Source organism: Gymnoscopelus microlampas (assembly GCF_963454915.1).
Source record: "Gymnoscopelus microlampas genome assembly, chromosome: 6".
Taxonomy (NCBI): domain Eukaryota; kingdom Metazoa; phylum Chordata; class Actinopteri; order Myctophiformes; family Myctophidae; genus Gymnoscopelus; species Gymnoscopelus microlampas.
The window spans coordinates 25,481,410-25,508,700 of record NC_139943.1 but is presented as its reverse complement, the minus strand read 5'-3'; the positions used below and the strand labels follow the sequence as shown (position 1 = coordinate 25,508,700).

Here is a 27,291-nt window from a genome sequence, read left to right as displayed (position 1 = left end):
TTGTACTTTTCAACGCATGTAAAACCACAATCACAGGGTATTTCTTCACAGATCTTACAGTAAGTGCGACATGCTCCTCTGTTTGGCTGTGGAGGCTGGAGACTGGTTTTCCCATCTGCACTGGAGTTATTCAATTCAGTGTAGCAAACACATTGGCATAATGGCGAACATTATATAAAAATAATGGAGAAACGCATTATACTTCGTATCCCGTCAGTGTTTGGAAGGCCGAGAAACCGGTTCCGTCCAATCATTAAGGGCTTAGTTCAGAGTTAGTCAATTCAGTGTAGCAAACACATTGGCATAATGGCGAACATTATATAAAAATAATGGATAAACGCATTATACTTCGTATCCCGTCAGTGTTTGGAAGGCCGAGAAACCGGTTCCGTCCAATCACTATGGGTTTATTTCAGATAGTGTCTGAACCATGCAGGGTGTGGTGAAAGAACAACCATAATAGCACAAAAACAGGCAATAAAAACAATATATTGACATTAAGGCATTATATCGTATCCCAGCCGTATTTGGAAATGCAATATGTGACAGACATATTGGCACAGTGATAAGCATTAAGTACCACAATATACTGACGTTGATATGCATAACATGTTGTATCCGACAGTGTAGGAGGACGAGCACCGACCATTTTCCTAGCATTGTGGACTCATGTCGACATGGTTTGAATAATGCAAAGGTTTGGTTCTTTGTAACAAATTTTATTGGCACAAAAAACAGGCATTATATTTTGTACTGACCTCACAGAATGTGCAAAAAAAACTACCCTGCTTCTGCTCTGTAGACACTGGGAGGAACAGGGCGGTCAACGTCGCGTACTCCGCTCACGAAGGGGGTCGGGCTAGCCTACCGCGGGCCACCGCTCGTGGCAGCTGGAGTTGGGGTAGGGAGGCGGGAGTGTCGCGGTGGTGCTGGGCGAGCACCGCTAGCACCTTCGGCGTTCCCCGTACAGGCCCTGGCCTGATCGTAGCGAGCCATCGCGTGGTGAAAGAAGCAGCTGCGGCTGTAGCCGAAACAGTTAAGCTGGTTAAAGCCAGGCCGTATCTGTGACGAAGCAGCCTCACCGAGAGCCGGGCGAGACAAGCAACACAGTTCGAGTATCGCGGGAGGGTTTCGGGGGGACAGAGCGAGAGCCGCTGGTGTCCACTAAAACTACCGGCACAGGCCGTATCTGTGACGAAGCAGCCTCACCGGGAGCCGGACGAGACAAGCAACACAGTTCGAGTATCGTGGAAAAGAGCGACAAAAAGCTAGGCTAACAGCTCTATTCGGGGAGTTAGCTCAACGGATAGGGGGTTAGCGCTGTGGAAGTAGCCAAACAGCTAAGCTAGTAAGTTAGCGGCTAGGCTAAGAACAGCTTTAAGCTAACGTCGGCTCACAAAAAGCTAGGCTAACAGCTCTGTTCGGGGAGTTAGCTCAGCGGGAAAGGGGGTTAGCGCTGTGGAGGTAGCCGAAGCTAGTAACAGCTAGCGGCTAGGCTCAGAGGCAGCTAAGGGCTAACACCGGCTCACCACGAGGTAGAATAAAGTTAGTTTCCTGGAGTTTAGTCGAGCGAGAAAACCCGTGGGTGACTTATCCTAGTCTCCGCTAGTTTCGGGGGGACAGAGCGAGAGCCGCTGGTGTCCACTAAAACTACCGGCACAGGCCGTATCTGTGACGAAGCAGCCTCACCGGGAGCCGGACGAGACAAGCAACACAGTTCGAGTATCGTGGAAAAGAGCGACAAAAAGCTAGGCTAACAGCTCTATTCGGGGAGTTAGCTCAACGGATAGGGGGTTAGCGCTGTGGAAGTAGCCAAACAGCTAAGCTAGTAAGTTAGCGGCTAGGCTAAGAACAGCTTTAAGCTAACGTCGGCTCACAAAAAGCTAGGCTAACAGCTCTGTTCGGGGAGTTAGCTCAGCGGGAAAGGGGGTTAGCGCTGCGGAGGTAGCCGAAGCTAGTAACAGCTAGCGACTAGGCTCAGAGGCAGCTAAGGGCTAACACCGGCTCACCACGAGGTAGAATAAAGTTAGTTTCTCAGCGGGAAAGGGGGTTAGCGCTGTGGAGGTAGCCGAAGCTAGTAACAGCTAGCGGCTAGGCTCAGAGGCAGCTAAGGGCTAACACCGGCTCACCACGAGGTAGAATAAAGTTAGTTTCCTGGAGTTTAGTCGAGCGAGAAAACCCGTGGGTGACTTATCCTAGTCTCCGCTTTTAGGGCTAAAGCTGGTTTCTCACTTTGGGTCCTGAAGTGTAGTAATTGTCGAATAAATGTAGAATTCAGTTTTTAACAAGCGTGTAGCCTTGTAACATCTGCGAACAGAGGAACTGAAGAGGAAGTACTACGTCACGACCAGCCCTTATATGTCCTTCCGGAAAGGGGAAGGGACGGCCGGTTACGTGACATACCCTCTAGCCCAATGAAATGGGCCCCGGGAGCGTATTGTGTAGCTCTGTTGCATCGCCAGATGGCGCTGTTTCCCCATAGTGAGTGCCTCACGACTCAAAACGACAAAGAACCACACACACTTTCACGGTTGTAACCTCCCTGCCTTGGAAATTCAAATATAATCTCTGAACAGATTCCCTGCCAGAGTCTTTTCTCCATAGTTGTCCAACCAAAACCAATGTGTAACTGATGGCCCATCCTCACAGACATCCTTCCCATCTTAACAGTGAACCATTACAAAATTATAGCCTTAGGTTGTGTGTACAGTAGGTCCATACTGTAGCAATAGTCAGAACAAACCGAGGACAGCACACGTCGCTCCATGCATCGATTGGGGAATGGTTTAGCACCACTGCTGGGCTCGGTGGACAGCGACAGACATTGTGCGCTGTGGTCCAGCACCATGTCTTTTTTTACACAGGGATAAAATACACAAGAGAGCAAAGCACTTTGAAAATCTCACCAAATAAACATTTTACAAGGTCTAAATATCAAAAGACAAAGTAGATACCGTGTCCCACAACATTACATGGCATACTCAAAGATAGACACGGTTGTACAGTTTAGGGGCAGCGACAGACACAGCTCATAACTTGATAACATAAGCAACACATTGAACACAAGCTCAGGTTGATTATAGGATATAATGAAATAAAATGATATGCTACTTCTAGGAGAGGAGGAGATAGAGAGAGACCGACAGGAGAATAGGAGACAGCAAGAGAGAGAGACAGGAGCTACTGCAATGTTCCATTATTTATTCTTTTGTGTGTTGACTTACCCACTCGAAACTGTAATAATTTCTAGTGAAGCTTACCCGAACCTACCCAGCCTGCAAGTCAACCTGCGGGACCTGCAGGTTATGGGTCGAACTAGTAGGGAGACCACCTCCAACTACTGCAGATGTGCTAATTAATTTGTATTAACAGATTGCTTAAAATAATGTTTTACATATTAAACAGTTAAAACAGATTCATACAATGGTTTTTACCTGCTAGACTCAAGTGTAATGGACTTGGCTTACAGTGGCATTCTCTACAGCATTTGGGATTTTACATAAATCTCCATGAATTTCCATAATGCGTGGAAATCTCGTGCAGTCCTCATAAATGCAATGCAATTGCTCATTCAGATGCAGAAACGCAAGGATCTTTGATAGATGTTTGGTTCAATATTGTAATTTGAATAATTTGGTGAAAGTCAGCACATTATCTGCTTTAACCGCGGAAATATGAATATTGTTTTCAAGAGAATGTTGTGGGTGATCTGTTCAAATCTACAGTAGCACTGCTAGATAGCAAACAAGATATGACATTCCATCCAAACCTGCTGTGCAGAGAGATTAATTAAGCCCTGTTTTCAAGAATAGTTTAACTTTGTCAAACATATTAAAACGTTGTAAACAGCCGGTCTACAAACTCACAACGTGTATCAGCAGGGTGAGTTTTTACAGTACTGTATGCTAATTCGTTCTCTGCCTGCCTCTTTGTGATTGTGTACACATTTGCGGGTCACTTGTGGCTAAATGGTTTTGTAATGATTCAAAACAATTACGCATATCAATTAACTGTGTGTGTGTGTGTGTGTGTGTGTGTGTGTGTGCGTGTGCGTGTGTGTGTGTGCGCGCGTGTGTGTGTGTAGCGGTGGTAAAGATGCCCCCAAGCAACTTGTGGCTCATGGCAGTGCTCACTCCTGTCGTTTTACTGCTGGTGGTCATCGCCATGGTTGCCTTCATCTTGTGTAAACGGAACCGGGTCATCTTCAAAACCAGCGCCTTCAGGAGCTTCAAAGCCCGCTCCAAGGTAGGACCATGTCATGTTTGGTTGTTTGATAATCAAACCTTATGCCTCCTACTTTGTTAATACACTTAAATATAGCCTATAGGAACAATCTGATAAGATGACTCCAGTCGTCGATATGTTCTTCTTCTTCTTCTTCTTCTTCTTCTTCTTCTTCTTCTTCTTCTTCTTCTTTCTTTTAATGCTAATACTATTGCTACTTATTGGTTACTTTGACAGGATCTAGAGCTCAACTCATATTTACCAAGCCTACTGTAGTACTAGTTGTGAATGTCTTACACATCACACATTAAGCCTAGCATGTGAAGTTCTTTGTTCAGGTCAGGACAGATCTAAGCCCATCTGTGTGGGCATGAGCCATTTGTTTTCACTCTTGTCCAAATGTCCATTGTGACTGCTAATCATGCATACAGTAAAGACCAGTTGGGCAAGAGGAAATAGGGCTCAGTGTGCTGGAAAAGAACCCAAGGCAACACAACATTTTTACATATTTTATTGTAAATGGAGTGTTCACTCAAAAGTAACACCATTGAGGTTAAAATACAGTTTATGGCGTTCGGTTCATCAGACCATAATGCATAGATCTATACCATCTGGTGTGATGTCATACAGAATAGTCAGCCGGACCATAATAGTGCATTGCATGATATCCCAACAACAGCAGAGAAAAACAAGCATCATATGTTTATAAGGTAACTAGTGCTGCATTATATCCTCCATTACATCGAGACATTTAAAAAAGATTCTATTATTTTCTGTTCTATTCTATTAACCCTCCACCCGCCATGTGCCTGTGACTTTCTCCTTTTTAGACATCATATCGAAGGGAGGGCAGTTACCACCACCAGGTATTCACCAAGTGACTCATTAGGAATACTGACTGACTGACTGACTGACTGACTGACTGACTGACGGACTGAAGGCTGATGCACTACTGACTTGTTGTGTAACCAGCTGACTGACAGATTGACTGACTGACTGAATAAGTGGTTAACTGGCAGTCTGGCCGGCTATTTATGTACAGTATACATGCTGCTTATAGTTGTTGCCGGGTAAATTTGTGCATGTGGTGTTACAGTGCTGTGGAAATGACATATTCCACAATCTTCATTGGATGTGGGGGATTAATAGGAAGGGGGGTCAAGAAGAAGAGTTGAAACAGTATAATATTGGTAGAATATAAGCTCAACACTTACGGATAATAAGCTAATGCTCTAATATGCTGTGGTTCAATTTAGCCCAAAGCATTTGTTTTCCATCTGTAAAATCTGAATGGTTAATCGTGAACCTAAAAGACTCCCCTCCTCCTGCAAATTCCCCATTCTCTCCATCCTCAATGTCTCTATAAAGCCCTATCATATGAAGCCAGTCTCACCTCCCACAGTGGCACAGTGTGTTCTTAAGCCTTATGTTACACTGCAATCTTCACAATCCTTTTATGACATTCTCTACTGGATTCTGCCATCTAGATTATCACAGCTGGGGCTCAGAGCAGTGGTCACAGACAGCAAGACACAAGACAGTTACAAACCATTAAAATTCCTGCAAAAGCTGTCCCTTGTTTGGCTCCTGCTGCCGCAGTGAAGCGTGTCAACTGATTTGCGGTTATTTCTGTCTGGTCTAGTCTCATTTCCAACCCCTTGACAAGCATAAGCCAACAGAGCTAAGCATGGAGGGAGGGAGGGATAGTTGGATGAATGGATGGATGGATGGATGGATGGATGGATGGATGGAGATGGATAGGGGTAGCATTATAAATGGGGAACTGAACATATTGACCAAGACTCACATTCATACCCGCACACTGGAGCTGTGTTTATTTATGTGCACGGTGCGTGGGTGCATTTGTATTGTGTATCGTCGCTGCCAGGCGGAAACCTTGTATGTCCAAAATCGTTACTTTTCAGGAAATTGGAAAAAATCCATTGAAAAGATCCACTGTAGTTATTATTTTATTCACAAGCTTTTGTTAATACTTTTTATGGCTAAATATTAATAAAGTATATAGACTTACTGTAACTACTGTCAACATGGCATCCCAATTTTTTCATTATACAAGTATGTCAAAAACAGCAAAAATAGTAGATCTACAAGCTCACAACACGTCACATTGTAACACGAAGTGAGCTTGTAGATCATTATTTTCACTACTTTTGCGCGACACGGTCATGCGACGAGGTATAAACTACGGCATTCATTTATGAAAAAACATAAAAAGATTAGAAATGGAGATATAAGGTTTATGCCCGACAGTGACAATAGCTTGTGTGTTTCACTGTGTTTCAGTATGATGTTCTGCGCTCTGCTCTTGTGTTCACCCCGTACGGTATTTAGACGCGCAATTACCAAGCTCCACGGTCTTGTTTGCTTTCGAAGCCATAAGCCATTATGTAAACATTATGATACTTTCGCTGTGTTTTCGTAGACAGGACATCAAATATTTAAAGTGAGGGTTCTAAAAATTCTGAAATAGCGCCGTAAGGCTGCATCCTCTGTTTATGTCTTATATTTATCCTGTCCCAATACAAGGCTGAGGCACCCATGGAGAAATATGAGATAAATATTTTCACATTATTGTTTGATTTTGTACTGTAGCAGATGCTTGTGGCAATCTGACAAAGAAAAGAGTTAGGTCATTTAAACTGTTGGTTAAACTGTGCAGGCTTCCTGTGTGGTGTGTGTGTGTTTATGCGATCTACTGCTCCCAGCCCACTCAACTATCACTCATCATGCAAGACAACCTTAAGCTGCAAATCAATATAATGGTTTAAATTAGCTTTGTAATGTGTGTTTAAGCTTTACCCACATGAACCCTAGCATCCCTATTCTGGGCATGCCATAATAGGCGAACATTCAGCAAAGATAGGAGATCTAGAAGCTCACGTCATGGGTTGTGAGCTTGTAGATGTCCTAATTTCAGCAAAGATATTTGGTGTAGAGGGAAAAAGGATAGGCCCCTGGGGAGTTCTGGGTTTATGTGGTTAAACACTATATAGACTCCATCTCACTTTACCGCTAATATACTGTAGATAAACCAAGTTTGAAGAGTTGAATACTGTGACTATGCTTCCAAATGTTTTTCAATTTATATTTTTATTACATTTAGCTTGACAAATTATTTGATAGATGCCTTTCACAAATAATTGAAATATCAAAAACTGAGTCAGTACAATTTTAAGTAGTTCTAGACAATATAAATGGTAAATGGTCTGCATTTCTATAGTGTCTTTCTTCTCTGCAAGGCACCAACCTGTGCATCGGGAGCAGTTAGGGGTTCAGTGTTGCTCAAAGATACTTTGACACAAAGCCAGGAGGAACTGGGGATTGAACTGGGAACATTCCCATTTCAAGACGGCCGCTCTACCTCCATAGTCACCCAGTAGCTGTAGTTGTGTACATTTAAATGACTCTAGATATCTTATATTTTACTGCATCATGCCTCCGCCTGCTGTAAAGGTTCCATCTAACCAGTTCAGCAACATGTGCATGCTGTGCATTTTATTCATTGCATCTGTGCATTTAAATATAACTGCCCTTTGGGACAGTTATAACTCAGACTTCTATGGAGCACTTCTGCATTTCTCTCCCTGCTCGAGCTGCATTTAATCAATACGGCCACAGGGGGAATTGAGCACATCTCTTCCATCTGCTGTACCTCATGAAGCTGCTGCAGGCTGTTGCTGCGAGTTAAAATTAGATGAGTGATGAAGACTTACTTTGATGGCACAAACAAGAAGTCAAACAAAGTGAGCTTAATTTGCCATTGCACGAGGACCACGGTACTAGCAGTCACTTCATACGTGTATGCCTCTATCAGTAAATGGATGTTTGGACGGCCGCTATCCGTCTCTGACAGAATGACGAGAGAGCAAAGAGCTTTTGCTGTTCAATGGCCCTGTCTGCACCAAAGCCTTCATCAAGCAGAGCTGCTCACGCAAGATGAAAGATGACTATTTATTAGGTCCATACAGTGGCAGCGGACAGAGAGATAGAGGTAGGGAGAGAGAAGGGGAAAATGAGGGAGAGAGAGAGAGAGAGAGAGAGAGAGAGAGAGAGAGAGAGAGAGAGAGAGAGAGAGAGAGAGAGAGAGAGAGAGAGAGAGAGAGAGAGAGAGAGAGAGAGAGAGAGAGAGAGAGAGAGAGAGAGAGAGAGAGAGAGAGAGAGAGAGAGAGAGAGAGAGAGAGAGAGAGATTTGACCGTAGTGACACATCAAAGCCAGCGTTCAAGGTTACATACCCCTCAGTGCTGTTAGCTGAGGATTCATCCTGCCTTTGCACACAGCATGGGCTAGCCTGTATCTACAGCATTAGCCACTAAATGAGTACATCGCTATCCATTATGAAATGATGAGCCACTGCTTTCCATTTAAAATGAACCTCTGCACATTTAATGTTTGCTCCTCAATAATCTATACACCTAATCCATACTGGGGCACAGGATGTACAGTATTTGGAACAGCTTTTAACTCTCTCTCTCTCTCTCTCTCTCTCTCTCTCTCTCTCTCTCTCTCTCTCTCTCTCTCTCTCTCTCTCTCTCTCTCTCTCTCTCTCTCATGCCCTGTCACATGGCCACACACATGCACACTCCCTCTCAACCTGTGAACAGCATAAATCCAGTCACATGACTGGTTCCACTCGCCACTCGTATCTTTAATACAACTGTCATTTGTCTTCATGCGCTACGTCTGTGTGTCGAGGCAACAACAGACTCATGCACAATTTACAATTTAGCAGATGCTCTTATCCAGTGAGACAATGAGGCCTAGTCAACAAACTGCCGAGTAAATAGTTACATAAGTAGAGTGCAAACAAAACAATTAAGTGCTTCAAAGAAACAAGGACAACCAAGCATCTGTCGAAAGAATGCTGTCCAAATATCATTCTTAGCATTTGCAAGAAAAAAAAAACATATGAACAAGTAACTGAAATGTATGTGTGTGCGTGTGTGTGTGTGTGACACAGCATGAGCACATAATGTCAATTTATCTGTCACTGACCTATAGCTTTAAAGCCACGTGTGATGGAGCCTGCGGATGGTCCGGTGGTGTGTCACATTATAGATTCAGCTGTCTGCCCACACTGCCTATCCTCACATGCACTCTGCGATTAGCCATGCACTATCAAATTCATCAGACATCCCTTTTTACAGCCACTAGAAGTAGGTAGATGAAGGGAAAATATCTGGGTTTTGTCTACTTTCTTGAATAACCTATAAAAAGATTTCTCTCTCTCTCCATCTCTCTCTCTCTCTCTCTCTCTCTCTCTCTCTCTCTCTCTCTCTCTCTCTCTCTTTTATTTTACATAAATGGGAGGGCATTTAGCAATACAAAGAAAGTGCTCAAGCCCTGGAGGTTTTTAGCTAAACGTATCCTCTAGTCTACAGCCAGTTTAATTTTCTGTCGCTTCATGCCAAAAACCTCAGACTTCAAAGGTGCTGTTGGACTCTTATTTTATTTTATTTTATTTCATTTCAAATGTCCCCGTTACACCAAGTTCTGTGTTTGGAGAATGATAAACCTGATTCTGGGGAGGTCATCCAATTACCTTTATCTGTAATTGGAGCAGCACTATGTCATGCAGCAGACCATGTCCTGTTAAGTGTAGCTGTAAGCCATTATACTTCTAGTTCATCCAAGGCAGCCTTTGATTGTACTGAGATGTCTCAAAGCCACATTGTGGATGGATTTGCTGTCACTGGGATATGCTTCAGTTCAGTATGGGATATCAATGAATTAGTTTTGTGCGCTGATTTTATATTTTCTTTAACCACATGAACCCTAGTGTCCCTATTCTGGGTGCCGATCTATACAGTACAAGCTCACAAAGCGCCGTAAAGCTGTTTTCACTGAATATATTTGGTGTAGATGGGGGCAAAAAGAATGGGCCAAGTCTAGAACCCTGGGGGACCGCAGTCAACAAAGTATAGGGTTTTTAAGTGGTTAAGCCTATATTTATATACTTTGTCACACGGCAGTGCGGTCACCGGATATACTGTAACTGATTTTCAAGCATTTTTTTCCCATTTGGTTCAAATTAGTTCAAATTGAGCCTAGTGTGAGAGAATACTAGTTTGAATGAGGACTGAGAGAGAGGTAGACAGACATTAAACTGCCCACCCGTTGTATGCACAAACGCACGCAGGCACACACAGAGCCTATAAGTTAACATTGTTTTAGGACAGTATTTATGCCACTGGATATCGACTTCATGGCAACTCTCATATTACTACTGGCGTGGTCAGCTTATACTGTGTAGTCCACGTGTCATAGAAAATCCATCTTGTAACAGACTTCACCTCTCATCTCAGTTGCATTTCTATTTCATATTTTGAGTCAAAGCTCGACCATCATCATAATGTAATTTCTGATTATTGTTTTGTATTTTCCTTCACCTACTGCACTATATATCAGATTCATTTTTCTTTGTCCATGTGATCAGATTTATGTATAAAGATCTTTCCTGATATACATTTCTACTGCATAATATGGTTTAAATGTATGGCTATTGTATGACTGCATCATCATCATTGTTGATTTCTCTGTGGCTTCTGTGGCTGTACGAAAGGGGTGCATTTCTCCTTTCCGACATGTCGCCTTTCCGACGTTGACGAACCCTATACCTAACCCTAACCCTAACCCTAACCGCACGCGGAAGCCACTAGTCGGAGTGGTGAGATGTCGGAATGGAGAGTGAACACCGTACGAAAGCATGCTTAAAAGTACACTCCATATCAACATTCAGCCTGTGTTCTGCAAAAACTGTAAGCTTTATCATGCTGCATTGTAGCACTCAATAATAATGTATTATCTTTGTTCTGTAGCAGCATGTGTTTCATTGTTCAACAATAATTTCCGCTGCTACAGTAGTTAATAGAAATTGTGTCTTGTGTCTAATTGAGTTTTTTTTTTAAGAAAAAGGTCGGCCTCAGTTAATTTTTTGGATTATTCAATCTAACACACAAATTGAACCGAGTGATTTTCTGACAAAAGACCACAGACTCTGTGCTTCCACTATGACTATGGTATTAAACAAAACAGATACATTTAGTGTTCCAAATGGATATCCACTTTCTGAATGGATTGACCTCAGAAGGTGAAAAGGTTTTGTTGTGTTTTCCCTGCAGCCTGTCCAGGGGTTTGACTACGCCAAGCAGCACTTGGGCCGGACTGACGAGACCCTTTCTGTTACCAAAGACACCCTGGTGCTTGGTCTGCCAGTACGAGATGCTCCGCTGTCATTGGACAGGAAACCCCACCAGGATGGGACAGCCAATAAGAGGCCTCCATCGGCCGATATACACAAAGGAGGGTAAGTTTGCCGTCATATTCTCTTTATCTTTTGATTATAACATTTGTTTTACAGAGGATGAAGTTTAATTAACTGTTGTGTAGACTTATACACTGGCCTAAAAGAAGAAAGGTGACAAACTAGAATTCATAATTTTAGATTCAAGTGTTTTTTTATTCGTCCCATTCTCATACAAGTATTGTGCAGTGAGATGTTGGTGTGGCAGACTCCGCCAGCCTGTGAGTTAAATGAACACTGAAGGTTTTACTCTGATAATGATGTGATGCTCTCTGACTCTGTCAGCTGTCGGTGGTGCTGAACAAATCTGTTAACCTTCAGCTTTTCAGGAGAATGTGACATCAGTGTTTGTTTGTGAATCTCTGTGGTAAGTCAAGACACCAGGCAGCTCAGCCTCTAACAGATTGGAATGAATCTGACCAAATCCAGTGTCAGCTAGCAGTTGATCAATGCTTGGAAACAATATGGAGCGAGGATGAATGGATTTAGATGTGTGACTTTTTATGCAGCAATTCACTACCCTTCCAAAGTCAACAGCTTGATCTTTATTGAATGCATCTTCTTTCAGCTTTTTCTAAAAGCAGTAAGCTAGCTGACATTTCTTGTCTACAGTAATTCAGAATATGTAAGCCAATTAAAGGTAGGGTAAGTGATGTTTTTTTTTGATGAAAAGGTTAAAGCACTATATTATAATAGTAGCCTAATCATTGTTATAGAGTGTTTGTTCAAGAGTCACCCAGCTCTTTAATAAACAGGGGGGAAAAAAATAGGTGGGTTTTAGATTTTTTAGGTGAATTTCAGCCAATCAGGTACTCAAGAACAACGTTCACTTGTAGTGGAGTAATATTTGACCAGGAGTATGTATACTTTGACTCAAGTACTGGTGTTGAGTACTTAATTTATCCACCACTGGAGAGAGATTGTGCAGACAATGGCAACACAGTTGGTGTGAAAGATCAGCAGACAAGGAATGTGAGCTATCAGTCTATAAAGACCGCCTTAGTGACTCTGTTTGAATACGATTGGATGATAAGTCACTGATGGTTAACAGCTGTAGCATTGTGAATGAAACACGGATAGCCTAGCTATCAGCTGATACACGCTTGACTTTGTATTCTTCTGAGATAACGCAATGCTTCACTTATGGCTCCAGTCATGCCACTGGAAATCATTCTGTGTAACAATAATGACAGGTTATAGTGGTAGGCCAGCTGACATAGTGAGATAATCACACACAGACATACAGTACAGTACAGAACATGTTTATTATGTTTTGTAAACCTGCAAAATGTAAGGGGAAATATTTCTCAAAGGTGCATTCTGTCACTCCTCTGCTCACCAAATAGAAATGTGCATTGCATCTCATCACCAATACAGTATGAATGGAATGAAAGAAGAGAATTGTTTCCCATTAAACCAACAAGAAAATGTTGAATTATTCTTGTAACTACACAGTCAAATCTTCAGTGTTCATTTATCCATCTCTAAATCTGAGAGTATACAGCAAATATATCCATTAAGGTTAATTTTATACTCTCTCAGAGTTAAACTAACACTGAGGATTTGAAAGGAAATTAAAAATGTGTTCTAAGTAGGGCTGGGACTCGATTAAAAAAATTAATCTAATTAATTAGAGGCTTTGTAATTAATTAATCGCAATTAATCGCATTTTAATCGCATATCAATATTTGACCTGAGAACAGTGAAAAGCAATTTTTTCAAATGGATTTTGGCATACGTCTTTAAGTACATGTACTCAAGAACTGTACTTAAGTACAATTTTGAGGTATTTGCATTGACTCGAGTATTTCCAATTTCTAATACTTTTACTTGACTTTTACTTGACTTGCCCAGGCAACATTATCAAGCAGGCATCATGTTTTCATGCACTGTGCTGGCTGCAGTAGACTTTGTTGTTGTCTGTCATGCCTGAGAAGTGAGAATTCGGTTCTTAAGTCTGACGTAATTTTGTAGTCCGATGTCACGTCCGGGTCCAAAAGGCACCAGCGCCGTCCACTCTTCATTGTAAACAACATGTTGGAACCCGTAAATCTTTTTACAATAACCTCCTTTTTCAGAAATGAACCATTGAGGGTTAATAAGGGTCTTAATGCTAATATCATAGAAGTACAAAGTATTTATTTATTATTATGATTTAACATTATTATTATTAACATTAAAACACTTGGACCCGGAAGTTATTCTAGCGGGGCGCAACGTCACGTCTTAACAATCGAATTACCGTCTGTTGGTGCGCTGCTATAAACGGTCCGTCTGAAACTCGTCCAGTGAGAAACGTTCCGCGGTGCAAAAATAGGTGCGATTAAAATGCGTTAATTTTTTAAACAATTTTTCTGTAATTAATTGATCTAAATTATCGCGATAAAGTCCCGGCCCTAGTTCTAAGATAAGTTGGCTCACAGAACTGGAAGGCGATACCAAACATAACAAACAAAAACAAAACTTGCTCCCCTATTGTAACAAGAGACATAATAATGTATGTTCCATTGCCTATCACTGTGGCACAGAAGCAAGATACTGTACCTTGGACAGAACACAGTGGAAGACAATGTATTCTTCGTCCAAAGTACGCAATCTTACAACTGAAAATGTATTGCACTGGTGGAGTGGAAATGTTTCACTGGTTCACCCCTGTACACAAATAAGACCCTACACTGTAACATAAAGTGTACAGATGGATAAATGAATACTGAGGATATTACTGTGTAAACTTAATTATTAAAGGCATAGTACAGTTTGTAACTTTGCTCTGTGTTTACATAATAACACAACAAATAACAATACAAACTTTTTCTTCTTTTTTAACCAATCATTTCCCTCTATGCCAGCAGTTATCACTCACTGGAGTATGTGTGGTGGTGTTTACCTGCATAAACACATTGTCCTCTGTATTTTGGTGTTTTCAGTATTGTTTTAGTAGACTGGGATGTTTTTGACCAACCCAAATTAACAGTGAAAACACCAAAATACAGAAAGAGGCCAATGTGTTTCTGAAGGTAAACACCACCACACTAATCCAGATGACTGCTGGTATAGAGGGAGATGATGGATAAACAAAATGATATATTGTTGTGTAAGCACAGGGCAAAATTACATACTATTCCTTTAAGGAGCATACCCCAAAACAGCTGAAGTGCCATTGAGCAAGGCACTGAACCCCCAACTGCTCAGCTGCTTAGTGGCCAACAGTATAAGACTGTGGTTGTACTGGTCAGCTCCCAGTTTTAAATGTGAGTGTGTATGTATGCAGGGTGTTGCTGAAAATGAGCACCTGTGCTCAGCTATTACCCTGGGTAAATACATACATTTAAAAAAAATGTAAGGAGAGACAGATTGACAGATGAGAGAGAAAGATGGAAAGTTAATATTTAAGCCTTATATACTTCATTGTATGATAAATAGCGTTAATAGCTCACAACATGTCTCATTGCAACACATTGCGAGCTTGTAGTCGTCTATTTTGGCTATTTCTTTTAAAAATGTGCTCAAAATATGGACGCCGGGATTAATGGGGTTGTGTGTGTGTGTGTGTGTGTGTGTGTGTGTGTGTGTGTGTGTGTGTGTGTGTGTGTGTGTGTGTGTGTGTGTGTGTGTGTGTGTGTGTGTGTGTGTGTGTGTGTGTGTGTGTGTGTGTGTGTGTGTGTGTGTGTGTGTGTGTGTGTGTGTGTGTGTGTGTGTGTGTGTGTATTTCACACGCATGCATGCGTGAGATACACAGGCTGAGAAGTTATTTCCAGCCCTGACTCTAGTGATTGTGGATTCAGGGCTCCTCCTTTCCCGTCTGGGCTTCTCCCGTGGGCTCAGGCAGGTTTACAAGGACACACGATACTCACCATAAATATTGATGGAGGGAAGGAAAATGGAGATAAATTCCTTCCCTCCATCAATATTTGTCCCTAGCCCTCCAAGTCTCAGCAAAGCTCTAGACAGTTTGTGCCAACTTGGTCTACTAAGGTTGAATATCAATGTATGACAAAACAGACTGCATTGCATGCTGCTGTGGTGAGATGCGCGTGTGTGTGTGCGTGTGTGCGTGTGTGCGTGTGTGCGTGCGTGCGTGCGTGCGTGCGTGCGTGCGTGCGTGTTCACAGCCAGACCTTGTTAACTTAGCCCGTGGCCCTGTAATGGCCAGACAGGTTGATCTGTGGTTCTCGTGTCACCTGTAAACCAGCATGTCACCCTATGTAGCTATCACAAGTTCTCTTTAGCACATGTGCCTGTGTGTGCTTGTACAGTACATGTATGTTTAAGTGTGTGTGTGTGTGTGTGTGTGTGTGTGTGTGTGTGTGTGTGTGTGTGTGTGTGTGTGTGTGTGTGTGTGTGTGTGTGTGTGTGTGTGTGTGTGTGTGTGTGTGTGTGTGTGTGCGCGCACGTCTGTGTGTGCCTGAGGGGGAAGCGTGTGTGTGTGTGTGTGTGTATATTTAGGATTCAAGCCAGCAATATTGCCTGTAGGGATGATGGTGTTTGTGTACATGCTGAGTCTCATTAGCCTCTTTCACCTTTCTTTCCCCAAATCTCCTCTCCTCTCCTCTCCTCTCCTCCGCTCTGTGTTGCCATGGCTACGGCAGGCGGTTGCCAAGCGAGGAGGATGGCTCGGTGTCGAGCAGTGGCTCCGGGAAGCTGAACACCAGCAAGACCTCCTCGGCACGCAGGAGCACAACAACCAGCGGCGGCAAGAACATCAAGGAGGAGAGCCACAAGAGGAGCAACAATGGTGAGACAGAGACTTGGATGCTGGAGGAGATAAGAGACCCGGGCCTCTAGTTTGATGGTGAAGAACTGGTGCACTCGGCCTATAACTACTGAGTTCTATGCACGCAGTTAAATCCCCATAGTGTTAATTTAACTCTGACAGTGTACAAAGTTAACCAAATGGTCCATTTGGTTACATTAATGGATACATTAACTTGGAATGGATTTCAGTGCTGAGATTCCCAAGTATTGTCAACCGAGCCGTTGTGGATGTGACCTTAAGGTGCAGGTTTTACTAATGAAACGACGCGTTTGACAACATTGTGTGAGATGTTATTTATCACCAATGTGTATGTGAGCTCTAAGAGACGGTTCGATATTTATGGGAGGGGGCCACTAGACAAAAACGGGGGAGGGCCAAGCCTTTTTAATTTTAGTCTGAGGGAGGGTGTACTGTTTTTAATTTGAGTCCAGGGGAGGGTCATATATAAATCAATCAAATGTAAAATATAAGCATACACAAACAAAACAGAAGAAACGTTACCCTTTAAAAAAAAGTAAAGTAACATTTTTGAAACGCATGTAAATCACCATTAAGCACGAGGGGGTTTTGGACTCCCAATATAGGCAGACTTCAAAATAAAACCTGTGTTGAAATCACAATACTACAGCTTTCACATCGTATTATCACTTTGAGTCTTATTTTGAAGCCTGACGATTTCTGAAGCTCTCTTGATGCTTATGGAATGAGCATAATTCATTTTTCACCGACATGAAAACCCTGCACTATGAATCAGGGAAGGGATGTTTAAACTGTTAACCATATTAAATGCGTGTTGTAAATGAGTGTTAAATGCTTGTTCTGTTTTTCAAAGTGACCATCAGCAGTTATCTGACGGGATTTAACACAATGCTTCATTCTGGTACACTCGGTTTCTCCACACTTGGTGCACCACAGCTATAGTATAGTGCTAGAGCCAAGAAGTCAGGGAAAAATAGCTTTCTTTTCCATCCCTCTGAAACGTATTTCTCATGTAATGTAGGTCTGAAGAGTCATTTTCACGCTTTGGCACACACATAACACATCCAAGAAAGTTCATGACATGTTTTGTCAATGAGCTCTGTTACTATAGACTATAGATATTACTACATTTTGTTTTATGGTGTGGCTCTGTAGGAGTCTACCTGTCTACATGAAAGTCTGTCTGTGTGTCTGTTTGTCTGTGTATCCAGAGCTAATCTTGCAAACCGCTGGACCGATCATTATCAAATTTGTTGTAGCCCAAAGGAGTACTTCCATGTTGTTGTTTTTTTTATCTTTATACTTTCTTTCTTTTTTTAAATGGACTGCATTTTATATACAGTGATCACTGCAAACATAGGCAATATTGCACCTTGAAAAGTGAGACCCTAACACCCTAAAATACAAAAATGACAATATAATTCTGTATTAAACAATATATCAATATACTGTACGGACGTATCATCACCAGGGGAATCTTCAGCAGTACATGTGCTTATTATCAATGGTGTCAGTAAACACACAACGTCTCCAGAATGATTTCTTCGACGTGTTACCAGACGGAATTCTTTCTGGTCCTGAAAACACACTGATCACCCGATAACGCAGAAGCAGCGCTTCTGTTCAGTGACATTCTGGAACACTGTGATTTTTCAATCTCTTTTGCATCAGCAAGCCAGTAGTGTTCACAGTAATTTGTTTGATTTATAGTGTTTATTCTGTGGAATGAACGGATGCCAGGGGGAAAGGTTGGGATGAGTAATTGTTCCATTTTCCCCTCTAAGACTTTGGAAGTACAAGGACTTTGGAAAACAGGAGAATAAGGAGATGGACAAAAGTGCTCTTTTCACAATTTGGAAGGGGATACATGCGGAGGCAGTGACATAGAAAATGAAAGATTAATAGAGTTATTAGTTGCAGGAACAAGAAGAATAGATGATCTTAGGAAACGAACAAAACACAGTAAAGGAAAGGAAAAAACAAATCGTGGTCAGAAGAGTTCTCAAGAGACTTTAGATTTCTGTGAAAAAGATATTGCATAGTAGTATTTATTTTTCAAATAATCCCTTATTATGCTGTATATTTCAGGGTTATATTCATATTATGCCTGAAAAAAAGGTCTGAAACATCGCTATATTAAATATTCAACAAGTTTACATTGCTTTTTTGTAGGGGCAGTTTTCATTTCCCATATGCCTTGTTGTTTGCAACTGCAATTTAATTTGTTCTTTAATTTAGCATACTCTAAATGTGCTTTGATATATTTTGGCTCCAATATACAGAGGGGATTCTTATTTATCACAATCAAAACATGCACCGCTGAAAATAGCGTGCAATATACATAAATGTTATTCTAATCAAATGCTTGTTAGAGAATCATGTACTATACTGTCTCCATAGGATAACAAATAATATAAACAGATCATGAAAATAATGCAAAAAGGTTTAGCTATTCATAAGTATGAATAGTGTACTGTATTGTGCTTCTAAGAAAAGAAGCACAATATCAGGGAAGACTGTGATAAGTGATAGTAGAGAAAATATGATAATAATCTATTAATACTATTCCGTTCTTTTACCATCACCACTATGCATTTTGGACCTGCTGTAGACAGTATGCTACACTGTCATTAATTCCATCTTTTTAACCACTTAAACCCAACATGGTTGTCTATACTAGTGTATTTTCAGTTTTCTTTTATAGTGGGGAAAGCTTTTGCTGAAAATAGCCGATCGACAAGCTCACAACTCGTCGCAGCGCATTGTGAGCTTGTCGATCTGCTATTATCTGCGAAAGCTTTCCCCACAATACGATTTTAGTGGTTAACTCACTCTGCCTATACTGCACAATAAGGCACAAAAGTTGGATACAAAAAGCTAAACTAAACTAACTTTAAACTCGCTGCATTCTAACCGGGATAAGTGCCAACAGCGTGGGCTTAAGCTGCCGGCAGACTGTTATAGCTCTTCAATGAAGAGGTCTGGCATCTGAGTCAACACCCATTTTTTACTTCCGCTGCTCCCTGTAGAAGGATGTGAACATACTCTACATGTGTTGGCCATGGTTGACCCTCCTTGTTTTGTGATGCACATCATTTAATGCAAAGGACACTGGTGTGCACACAATACGTGTGCATGCACACAAACACACGCACGGACGCACGCACACACGCACACACACTGCTTATTTATTTGCACTGCTGTTGCTCACATACACACCATGCTAATTTGTCCATGGGAAAGCTAATCTGGGCTATAATGAGGGCCATATGAGTAACAAGAGCAAACATTTTCATACGTGCAGTGACTCACATAACAGTCAGTTCACTTCTACCCAGTGCTCCCGTAACACATCTCAGAAGAGATTTACGTCTTCTTCCTCTCTAACCTCTAGTCTATCTTCTACTCTGTTTGCAGACCCCTATGAGGACCACACTGGCTCTCTGCGTCTGATTACCATAAAACCCATGACAGCCCAGCCAACCTACTCATACCCCTCATCTTCCTCCCATAGTCAAGACTCTGTGGTCCTCAATGGAGAGGTGAGTGTCTGCACGCACGCACGCACGCACGCACGCACGCACGCACGCACGCACCCACCCACCCACCCACCCACCCACCCACCCACCCACCCACACACACACACACACACACACACACACACACACACACACACACACACACACACAGTGGGTGTGTCATCCCCCATGGTAAGAATATAAAAAGTCATTATTTGTCAGATGGCATATACACATGTCTGTAGCATTTTACATGCTGTAGCATTGTCCTGCCATCTAGAAGCAGCTACAGTACTTCATCTGGTTGTTACTCTTTGGTATAAATCTTGATGAGTAATTTTACTACACATGATTTGGCATGATATCACAAGGTTATGTCTCATCTCCATTCATTTAGTTTTGGGATTACATTCTTTTCCAGTTTCTCTCACCCTGCCCTCCCTGCGTTGTCATGTATTGATGTTGTTGTAAATTCCCAGGGATGCATCTTCTCAAGGAGTTATACCTTTAGAATCCATCTCTTTTGCTACAATAATTACACAGCCAGCATCTCAGTGTCTCTCCTGAGACTGGGTTCAATCCCTGGCCGAGTCATACCTAAGTCCATAAAAATGCTAACAGCGCCTATCTGCTTGGCACTAAGCATCAAGTCCCCATGTGACATACAGTACTAGCGTCATGTCCATGGATGTACTTGTTCATCAAGCTACCTCATGCTATGGAAACAGCAGGATGTTCCTTAACCTACAATATGGGCCACATGGCTCCTCAGGATTGGAACAGTTGGATCCCAAGGCTACTTTATTTAATTGCACAACCTCCTCTCCTCATCTCCTTCCTCAGTCATCATATCCCAACTCAGCGGTTCTCAGCCTTTTCTGGATCAGGGCCCACTTGAAAATCTTGAAAGTCTTTGCATGCATTTTCAGAGCATGTATATTTTAGTGATCAAACATAGTATACTTTACATTTCTATTTCATCTGTATCACAATGAAACATTTCCAAGGTTTCAACATTTGTTTTTTTACATAATATGTTTATATTTTTTATGTTGTATAATAAAATCATAGTGTTTTGCTAATTATTATGGGGCCCACTTGCAATATCCTCACGGCCCGCCACTGGGCCCTGGCCCACAGACAGGTTAAGCACCACTGTCGTAACTCCTCCTCCTCCTCCTCACTCACTTGTTCCTTCGTCTGTCCCACTCCCACCCACCTTGCCTCTCATCACTTGTCTTCCTCTCTTTAAATCCCTTCGCAGCCAGGGTCGTTTTGATGATTTATAAGTGATTGTTTGTGTCTCCAGGCGAACAAATTAAACACTTGACTGAGATCTCACGCCCAGTCTTCTGTTACGGGACAGATACTTTACGACCTACAATATGTCTTCATAATGTACCAGACATCCAGAGGGTTACTGTGTAATAATGAACGGGTTAGATCGGAATAGATGAATGGATTATGTTCTTAATTAATAAGAAACGAATCAATTTAACCATTACAGTTTAAAACATACAGTATACTGTAGTTATTGTTTTAATTCATTCATTCATTTGGGGGGAGTGGTATCTTCAGAGGACACAAAACCTAACCCATAATGTGTTTTGTTTCAATTTCATAACAGCCATCTTTTTGTAACAGGATGGTTTTAATATTTTGTTATGTCATTTTGGAATGAATGTGTAATTTGTCGCACCTTCGTTTAGCGATGTGCTTTTTATTTAACACTGAACTGTTGGATATAGCTACATTTACAAAATGACAAAAGTATAATGCAATTCTTTGCACCTTAGACTGTAATACATTGCTTGATGATTATACCTTCATCTGAAATAGAATCTGGGCTAGACATTTGTAAACATAACCATGAAACCTCCATCTCCAACCTCTATCTTTTCCATTACAGTTGACTGCACAATGTCTCATATCTTTTATGTCTTGTTCCTGGCTACACGAGATAATCGTGAATGTTTTACAAACTAGTTGTGTGTTGCGTAGGAACAAATTCGCCTCTTAATCCAGTGGCATCCCCCCTTTGCTCTATGCATCAATGCAGGCAAACCACAGTGGTCTGAAGCAGAAGTCAGACATTGAGCACTACAGGAACAAGTTGCGTCAGAAGGCCAGGAGGAAGGGCTATGGAGAGTTTTCCCTGTCCGAGAGTAGGAGTCATGGCTACAGTCACCGTGATGCCCGACATGGTCGACATGACAACGGCGTCAAGGAGCCAATGACGGCTGAGGAGAAGAGGGCCTCCTTTGCCGGTTGTCACAAGAGGTAATGGGACAGACACGAGGTCACAGTGACCTTTGATCTTTACCCACCTATTTTTAATTAATTTCAGCCTGGAGTCCAAGTGGACATTTTAGCCAAATTCCCTGAAGTGATATCCCTGAGATGTCACGTTCACAAGGTTGGGATGGACAGACGGACAGTTGTACACACAGACAACCTAGAGTCATAATGCCTCCGGCTATGGCTGTCGCCGGCAGAGGCATATATACATATTTAGATTAATTAGCACTCTATGTCAACTATGATCATGATGATGGTCATTGCATTATGTAAAGTAAACTGTGGGGGGAAAAACATTGCACGCATAATGTGCTGCCTTGCATTGCCTACAATGTAGAATGAATTCTAAACATAAGAAAGGGATAGTTCACCCCCAAAATGACTTTTTTCTATCGATTAGTCACCCCATGGAGACTTGAATTCATCGATATTTGTTTGTTTTTGTCGCATTCCTAAGCCAATAATTTGATGACCGGTGTCTCCTACCGGAATCAGTTGCCTACCGGTCCGCTGGTCATCAAATTATTGGCTTAGGAATGCGACAAAAACAAACAAATATCCATGAATTCTCCATGGGTGACTAATCGATAGATTTTTTTTTTTTTGGGGTGAACTATCCCTTTATGTTATTGCTTTGTTAAAGGGTCATGCAACTTCACATAAAGAAAAGAAAATAGACCACTAGCACAAAAAATAAAGGTAAGCCACATGGCTTACGTGACCGGTATAGCACTTTCAATTTATCATAATGGAAGCAGCATATCTTCATAAAATCAACTTCAACAATCAATCAATCAATCAATCAATCAATCAATCAATCAAACTTTATCAAGGACACATTGTCCATAGCAACATCAAAAATAACATACAAATAAAAAAACAAACAAAGGCGGACATAGTCCACATAAAATTCTAAATTCAAATACATCCTTACACGCCAATGGTTCACGCTAATGGTTTAGAGACAAACCTGACCAAACTCAATAAAGGGTTATTCAAAATAAAAATTATGCTGTTGGCAGAATCACACAGCCTACTCGTACATTTGTACATGAGGTTCCGTAGCACAGCGGAGCAGGTTGGTACACTGATACTGACAAACGTTTGGCTTGCACTGCTGCATCGTGGCACTTTAAGCAGCAGTCTCATGCCATCATTATAAGCCACATTGAGTTTCTGCATACTGCTCTTTCTTTAGCGCCACCACAAGTGGGCAGTATACATAGGTGTGCAAAAAGCTTTGAATAGTGTGGACTTTAAAGAAGCTGAACATTGCATATCAAATTCAATTCAAAATCCATCAGCGCTTATGTTTATGTCAACTAGTATAGTTGATGATGTTTATTATATTTGTCAAGGTACTCCCATCCCAGAGAGCCCACCTACTGGAGTCGGCAGTCACTGAGCAGCCCCAGCCCATTGGAGACTGAGATGGACCTGCTGGTGCTGAGGGAGCGCTCCCGGAGAGGCATACGCAACAACGGCTATGATGTGAGTACATGGATGCAGAGATGGATGGATGGAGATGTGGAGATGATTTCCTCCTTTGCTATTAGTATTTCTTTTCTTTCTTTCTTTTCTTTTCTTTTCTTTTCTTTTCTTTTCTTTTCTTTTCTTTTCTTTTCTTTTCTTTTCTTTTCTTTTCTTTTCTTTCTTTCTTTCTTTCTTTCTTTCTTTCTTTCTTTCTTTCTTTCTTTCTTTCTTTCTTTCTTTCTTTCTTTCTTTCTTTCTTTCTTTCTTCCATCCAATGAGGTCGCACAGGGGCTGGCACAAACGAAAGCTCTGTCACTTTATCACCTACATGAGGCTAATCCTCCAGTCTCATCTCTATCTCTATCTCTTTCTTTCCATCTATATCTCTCTCCCTCGCTCTCCCTCCCAATTCTCCCTTTTAAGCTTCAGAATGCAGCTCTGAATTCAGACGTAGAGGATTAGTAAATTACCTTCCGATGAACTTCAATAAATCTCCTCACAAAGAGACGAGAGAGAGCAAGTAAGAGAGTATAGAGAGACGAATAAAGGAAGATCAGACGAAGGTTCCATGAGGAGAATTTCTCATTTGAAAGACAGCAAATAGGGAGAAAATAGAAATGGAGAGAGAAAAAGGCAGAGCAAGACAGAAAGACAGATTGAGAAGAAGGCAGGAATGAGGGCGTAATCTCTTCCTGCTGGCCTGTGATGCAGTAGTGGCAGCAGCCATGCTACCTATAGCTGAATGTCAATGGCTCTGAATATCATTACAGCCTATTCATGGATTCAGATGGGAAATTCGATAGCGCTTAATAGCCAAGGATGTGCTGAACACTTTGTAATGCTGCATGGATAACCGTGTGTGTGTGTGTGTGTGTGTGTGTGTGTGTGTGTGTGTGTGCGTGTGTGTGTGTGTGTGTGTGTGTGTGTGTGTGTGTGTGTGTGTGTGTGTGTGTGTGTGTGTGTGTGTGTGTGTGTGTGTGTGTGTGTGTGTGTGTGTATAGCTAATAGATATGTAGTCTTGTCTTATCAGCTTTATAAATGTATGTTGTTGCTTTGTAGAGCTTACAGAAACATCATTATTTATAGCTGTGTGGAACCTGCAGCTTACCTGCATTCTATGAGTCTGTGATGTTCTATCTTGGATGAATATGTCTACAGCATATCTATTTTTACTGCACTGGAAAATCCTGATCGTTAATTTAAAGCAGCATACCAGCTTTTGGACATGTCGGTCCATTGCCACTCTTACTTTTTACGGTGTGGCTCTGCAGGAGTCGTCTATGAGAGGGTCTGTCTGTCTGTCTGTCTGTCTGTCTGTCTGTCTGTCTGTCTGTCTGTCTGTCTGTCTGTCTGTCTGTCTGTCTGTCTGGCTGGCTGGCTGTGTGCCCAGAGCTAATCTTGCAACTCGCTTGACAGATCAATGCCACATTTTTGTCCACACTGCCAGTAGGCCACAGAAGTAGTATTTATTTTTGTTTTATACTTCATACTTTGAATACTCTAAAATATTACATTTAATTTATGATGGATGTCAAAGGGGCTCTGATCCGGCTAACCTTGCCCACATTTGGAGTCATGTCATCGATACAGTATGTCATAGATGACTGATGTTGTAAAGGACTGGGGTCACAGGCTGATTAGATGAAGCCCGAGATTCTCATTGGAGCCACTTCGTTCCCATGTGGATCCTGAGATCCACATGGTTTTTGATACATTTTTCTGTTGTTGAGATATATCCGCCTATTCATGTTTGTTATTGTCCATGCTGATCGGTCCAACGTTGCCGGAGATTAGCTGTTCACAGGCACACGGATCCACACACACACACACACACGCACACGCACACGCACACGCACACACACACAAACACGGATGGACAGGAGCAATGGACATAGTCTAGCCTTTGGCCGTCCATTCTGTTAATAATCCAACAATGCTGTATTGTTTAGCTATAGGCAATGTCAGTGCTGTATAGATATACATGAATGACTTTGATTATTACCACTGCATATTGCATACTGACTGTGTGCGTGCGTGCGTGCATGTGTGTGTTCTTACAGGGTGAACTAGAGCCTTTTGAGGAGACCAATGTGGATCGCCTCCTGATGAGCTCTTTGGGATATGGTGCTGGTTCAACTGGTACAGGCACTGGCAGCCTGGGGGTCAAAGGTCACCGCGGCTCAGACTCCTCCACACTCAGCTCACAGCCCTCCATCGACGAGGTCCGCACGCAGATGCATATGTTGCTAGGCAACGCCTTCAGCCTGGCTCCTCCGGACCACGACCCCCCATCCCCGCCAACCAAGTAAACAAAAAAACACAAATATTTCTCACAGAACTTCATAAAGTACTATGCACTGTGTGGAGTAAAGAGAGGCGCGTACAGCTCAATTTAGCAGATGTTTCCTTACTTAGCCTGTACTATATGTTGCTAGTGTATCTGTTAACCAAATCCAGTGTGCCTTTGGATAAAATAAGATAAGATAAAGGGTGTGTTCGGAAATGCGCACCGGGAGCGCACTTGCCTATTAGTTTGTATGGGCCAGTGTACTCTATGCTTAAATTCCAAACGCACCCAATATTTACTTTATTGATCCCCAAAGGGACATGTATACTGTCACCAGTGCAGCCCATCCAAATGATAATCGTATCCCTGATTTATACTGCGTGCTGATGGCGCACACTGAAAATAGCCAATCCGCAAGTTCACAACGAAAATGGCCTATTTTCCATGCACGACACCCGCACACACAGCTATGTATAACTCGGGCTTAATCTCACCCCCAGCAGCCACCACCACCACCACCACCATGCTCACAGCGCCTACAACCCTTCCCACACCAGCCCGTACAGTGAGGGCGTGACGAGCGCCCCGGGGACCATGAACCACCCCTGTGGAGGCAGACAGAGAAGCACTCCTAGCTATGTGGAAATGCATCAATGTAGCTTGCCTAAGCCTGTAAGTACTGGAGAGACTATAACGGGATAATAGAATCTTGTCGCCGTCGGGCAGAATTCTTCTCCATATTTCATCTTTTTATGTTTTTTTCATAAATAAATGCCCTATTTTTGACTGCGTGTCGTAGTAGCGAAAATAGCTGATCTACAAGCTCACAATGCATCACAAAGCGACATATCACATACACCGGGTGTCTGTGGGTTTTATCAATGTAACGAAAAGTAGTAGTAGTTGTAGTAATTACTGTATATTGGATCCATTGTAACAGGTTATTTTTTTCCATTCCCTGAAAATGATGGTCTTAGGCATACGTACCCAACAGCGATTATAGAATAGAATAGAATAGAAAAGAATAGAATAGAATAGAATAGGCAACAACAAAAGATTATTAAAGAGATTTGTGCATGACAGTGAAAAGTGTGGATGCTGTGTACACAGAATACATGAGAATAGAACTAGACAAAGCGAAAGCTAATTTAGAATGCAGTGGTGACAGTTTTGACAACGCTGTGCATAAGGCAATGAGTGTACACAATATATTAAATCAGCATTTTAACTTTTACATTCACCCTCTCTTGCACAATCTGTTTCCTCACTTATATAAAAGTATACAAACCCTGTCTTGCCTCCTTCATCTACATCCCCCATCCAACACTGAAGTGGATTTAATAATTGAAATAACCAGAGCTTTTTGGCAAGGTCTTCTGACTCCGATCATGTCATGGAAAGATCAGGTGACCCTGTGTACATTCACTGTTATGT

General features: G+C 42.0%; 1 protein-coding gene across 1 annotated transcript in view; it reads left to right on the top strand.

Annotated features, from left to right (window-relative positions):
• kiaa1549la (KIAA1549-like a) overlaps nucleotides 1-27,291 on the top strand; it is a 90,895-nt gene that overhangs the window by 60,031 nt on the left and 3,573 nt on the right. The window contains exons 13-21 of the mRNA XM_084059508.1: nucleotides 4,085-4,245; nucleotides 5,055-5,090; nucleotides 11,365-11,549; nucleotides 16,136-16,281; nucleotides 19,699-19,823; nucleotides 21,859-22,079; nucleotides 23,456-23,588; nucleotides 25,631-25,875; nucleotides 26,358-26,529. Of these exons, the coding sequence (XP_083915634.1) occupies nucleotides 4,085-4,245; nucleotides 5,055-5,090; nucleotides 11,365-11,549; nucleotides 16,136-16,281; nucleotides 19,699-19,823; nucleotides 21,859-22,079; nucleotides 23,456-23,588; nucleotides 25,631-25,875; nucleotides 26,358-26,529 (1,424 nt within the window). The remainder of the gene's footprint in view (nucleotides 1-4,084; nucleotides 4,246-5,054; nucleotides 5,091-11,364; nucleotides 11,550-16,135; nucleotides 16,282-19,698; nucleotides 19,824-21,858; nucleotides 22,080-23,455; nucleotides 23,589-25,630; nucleotides 25,876-26,357; nucleotides 26,530-27,291) is intronic.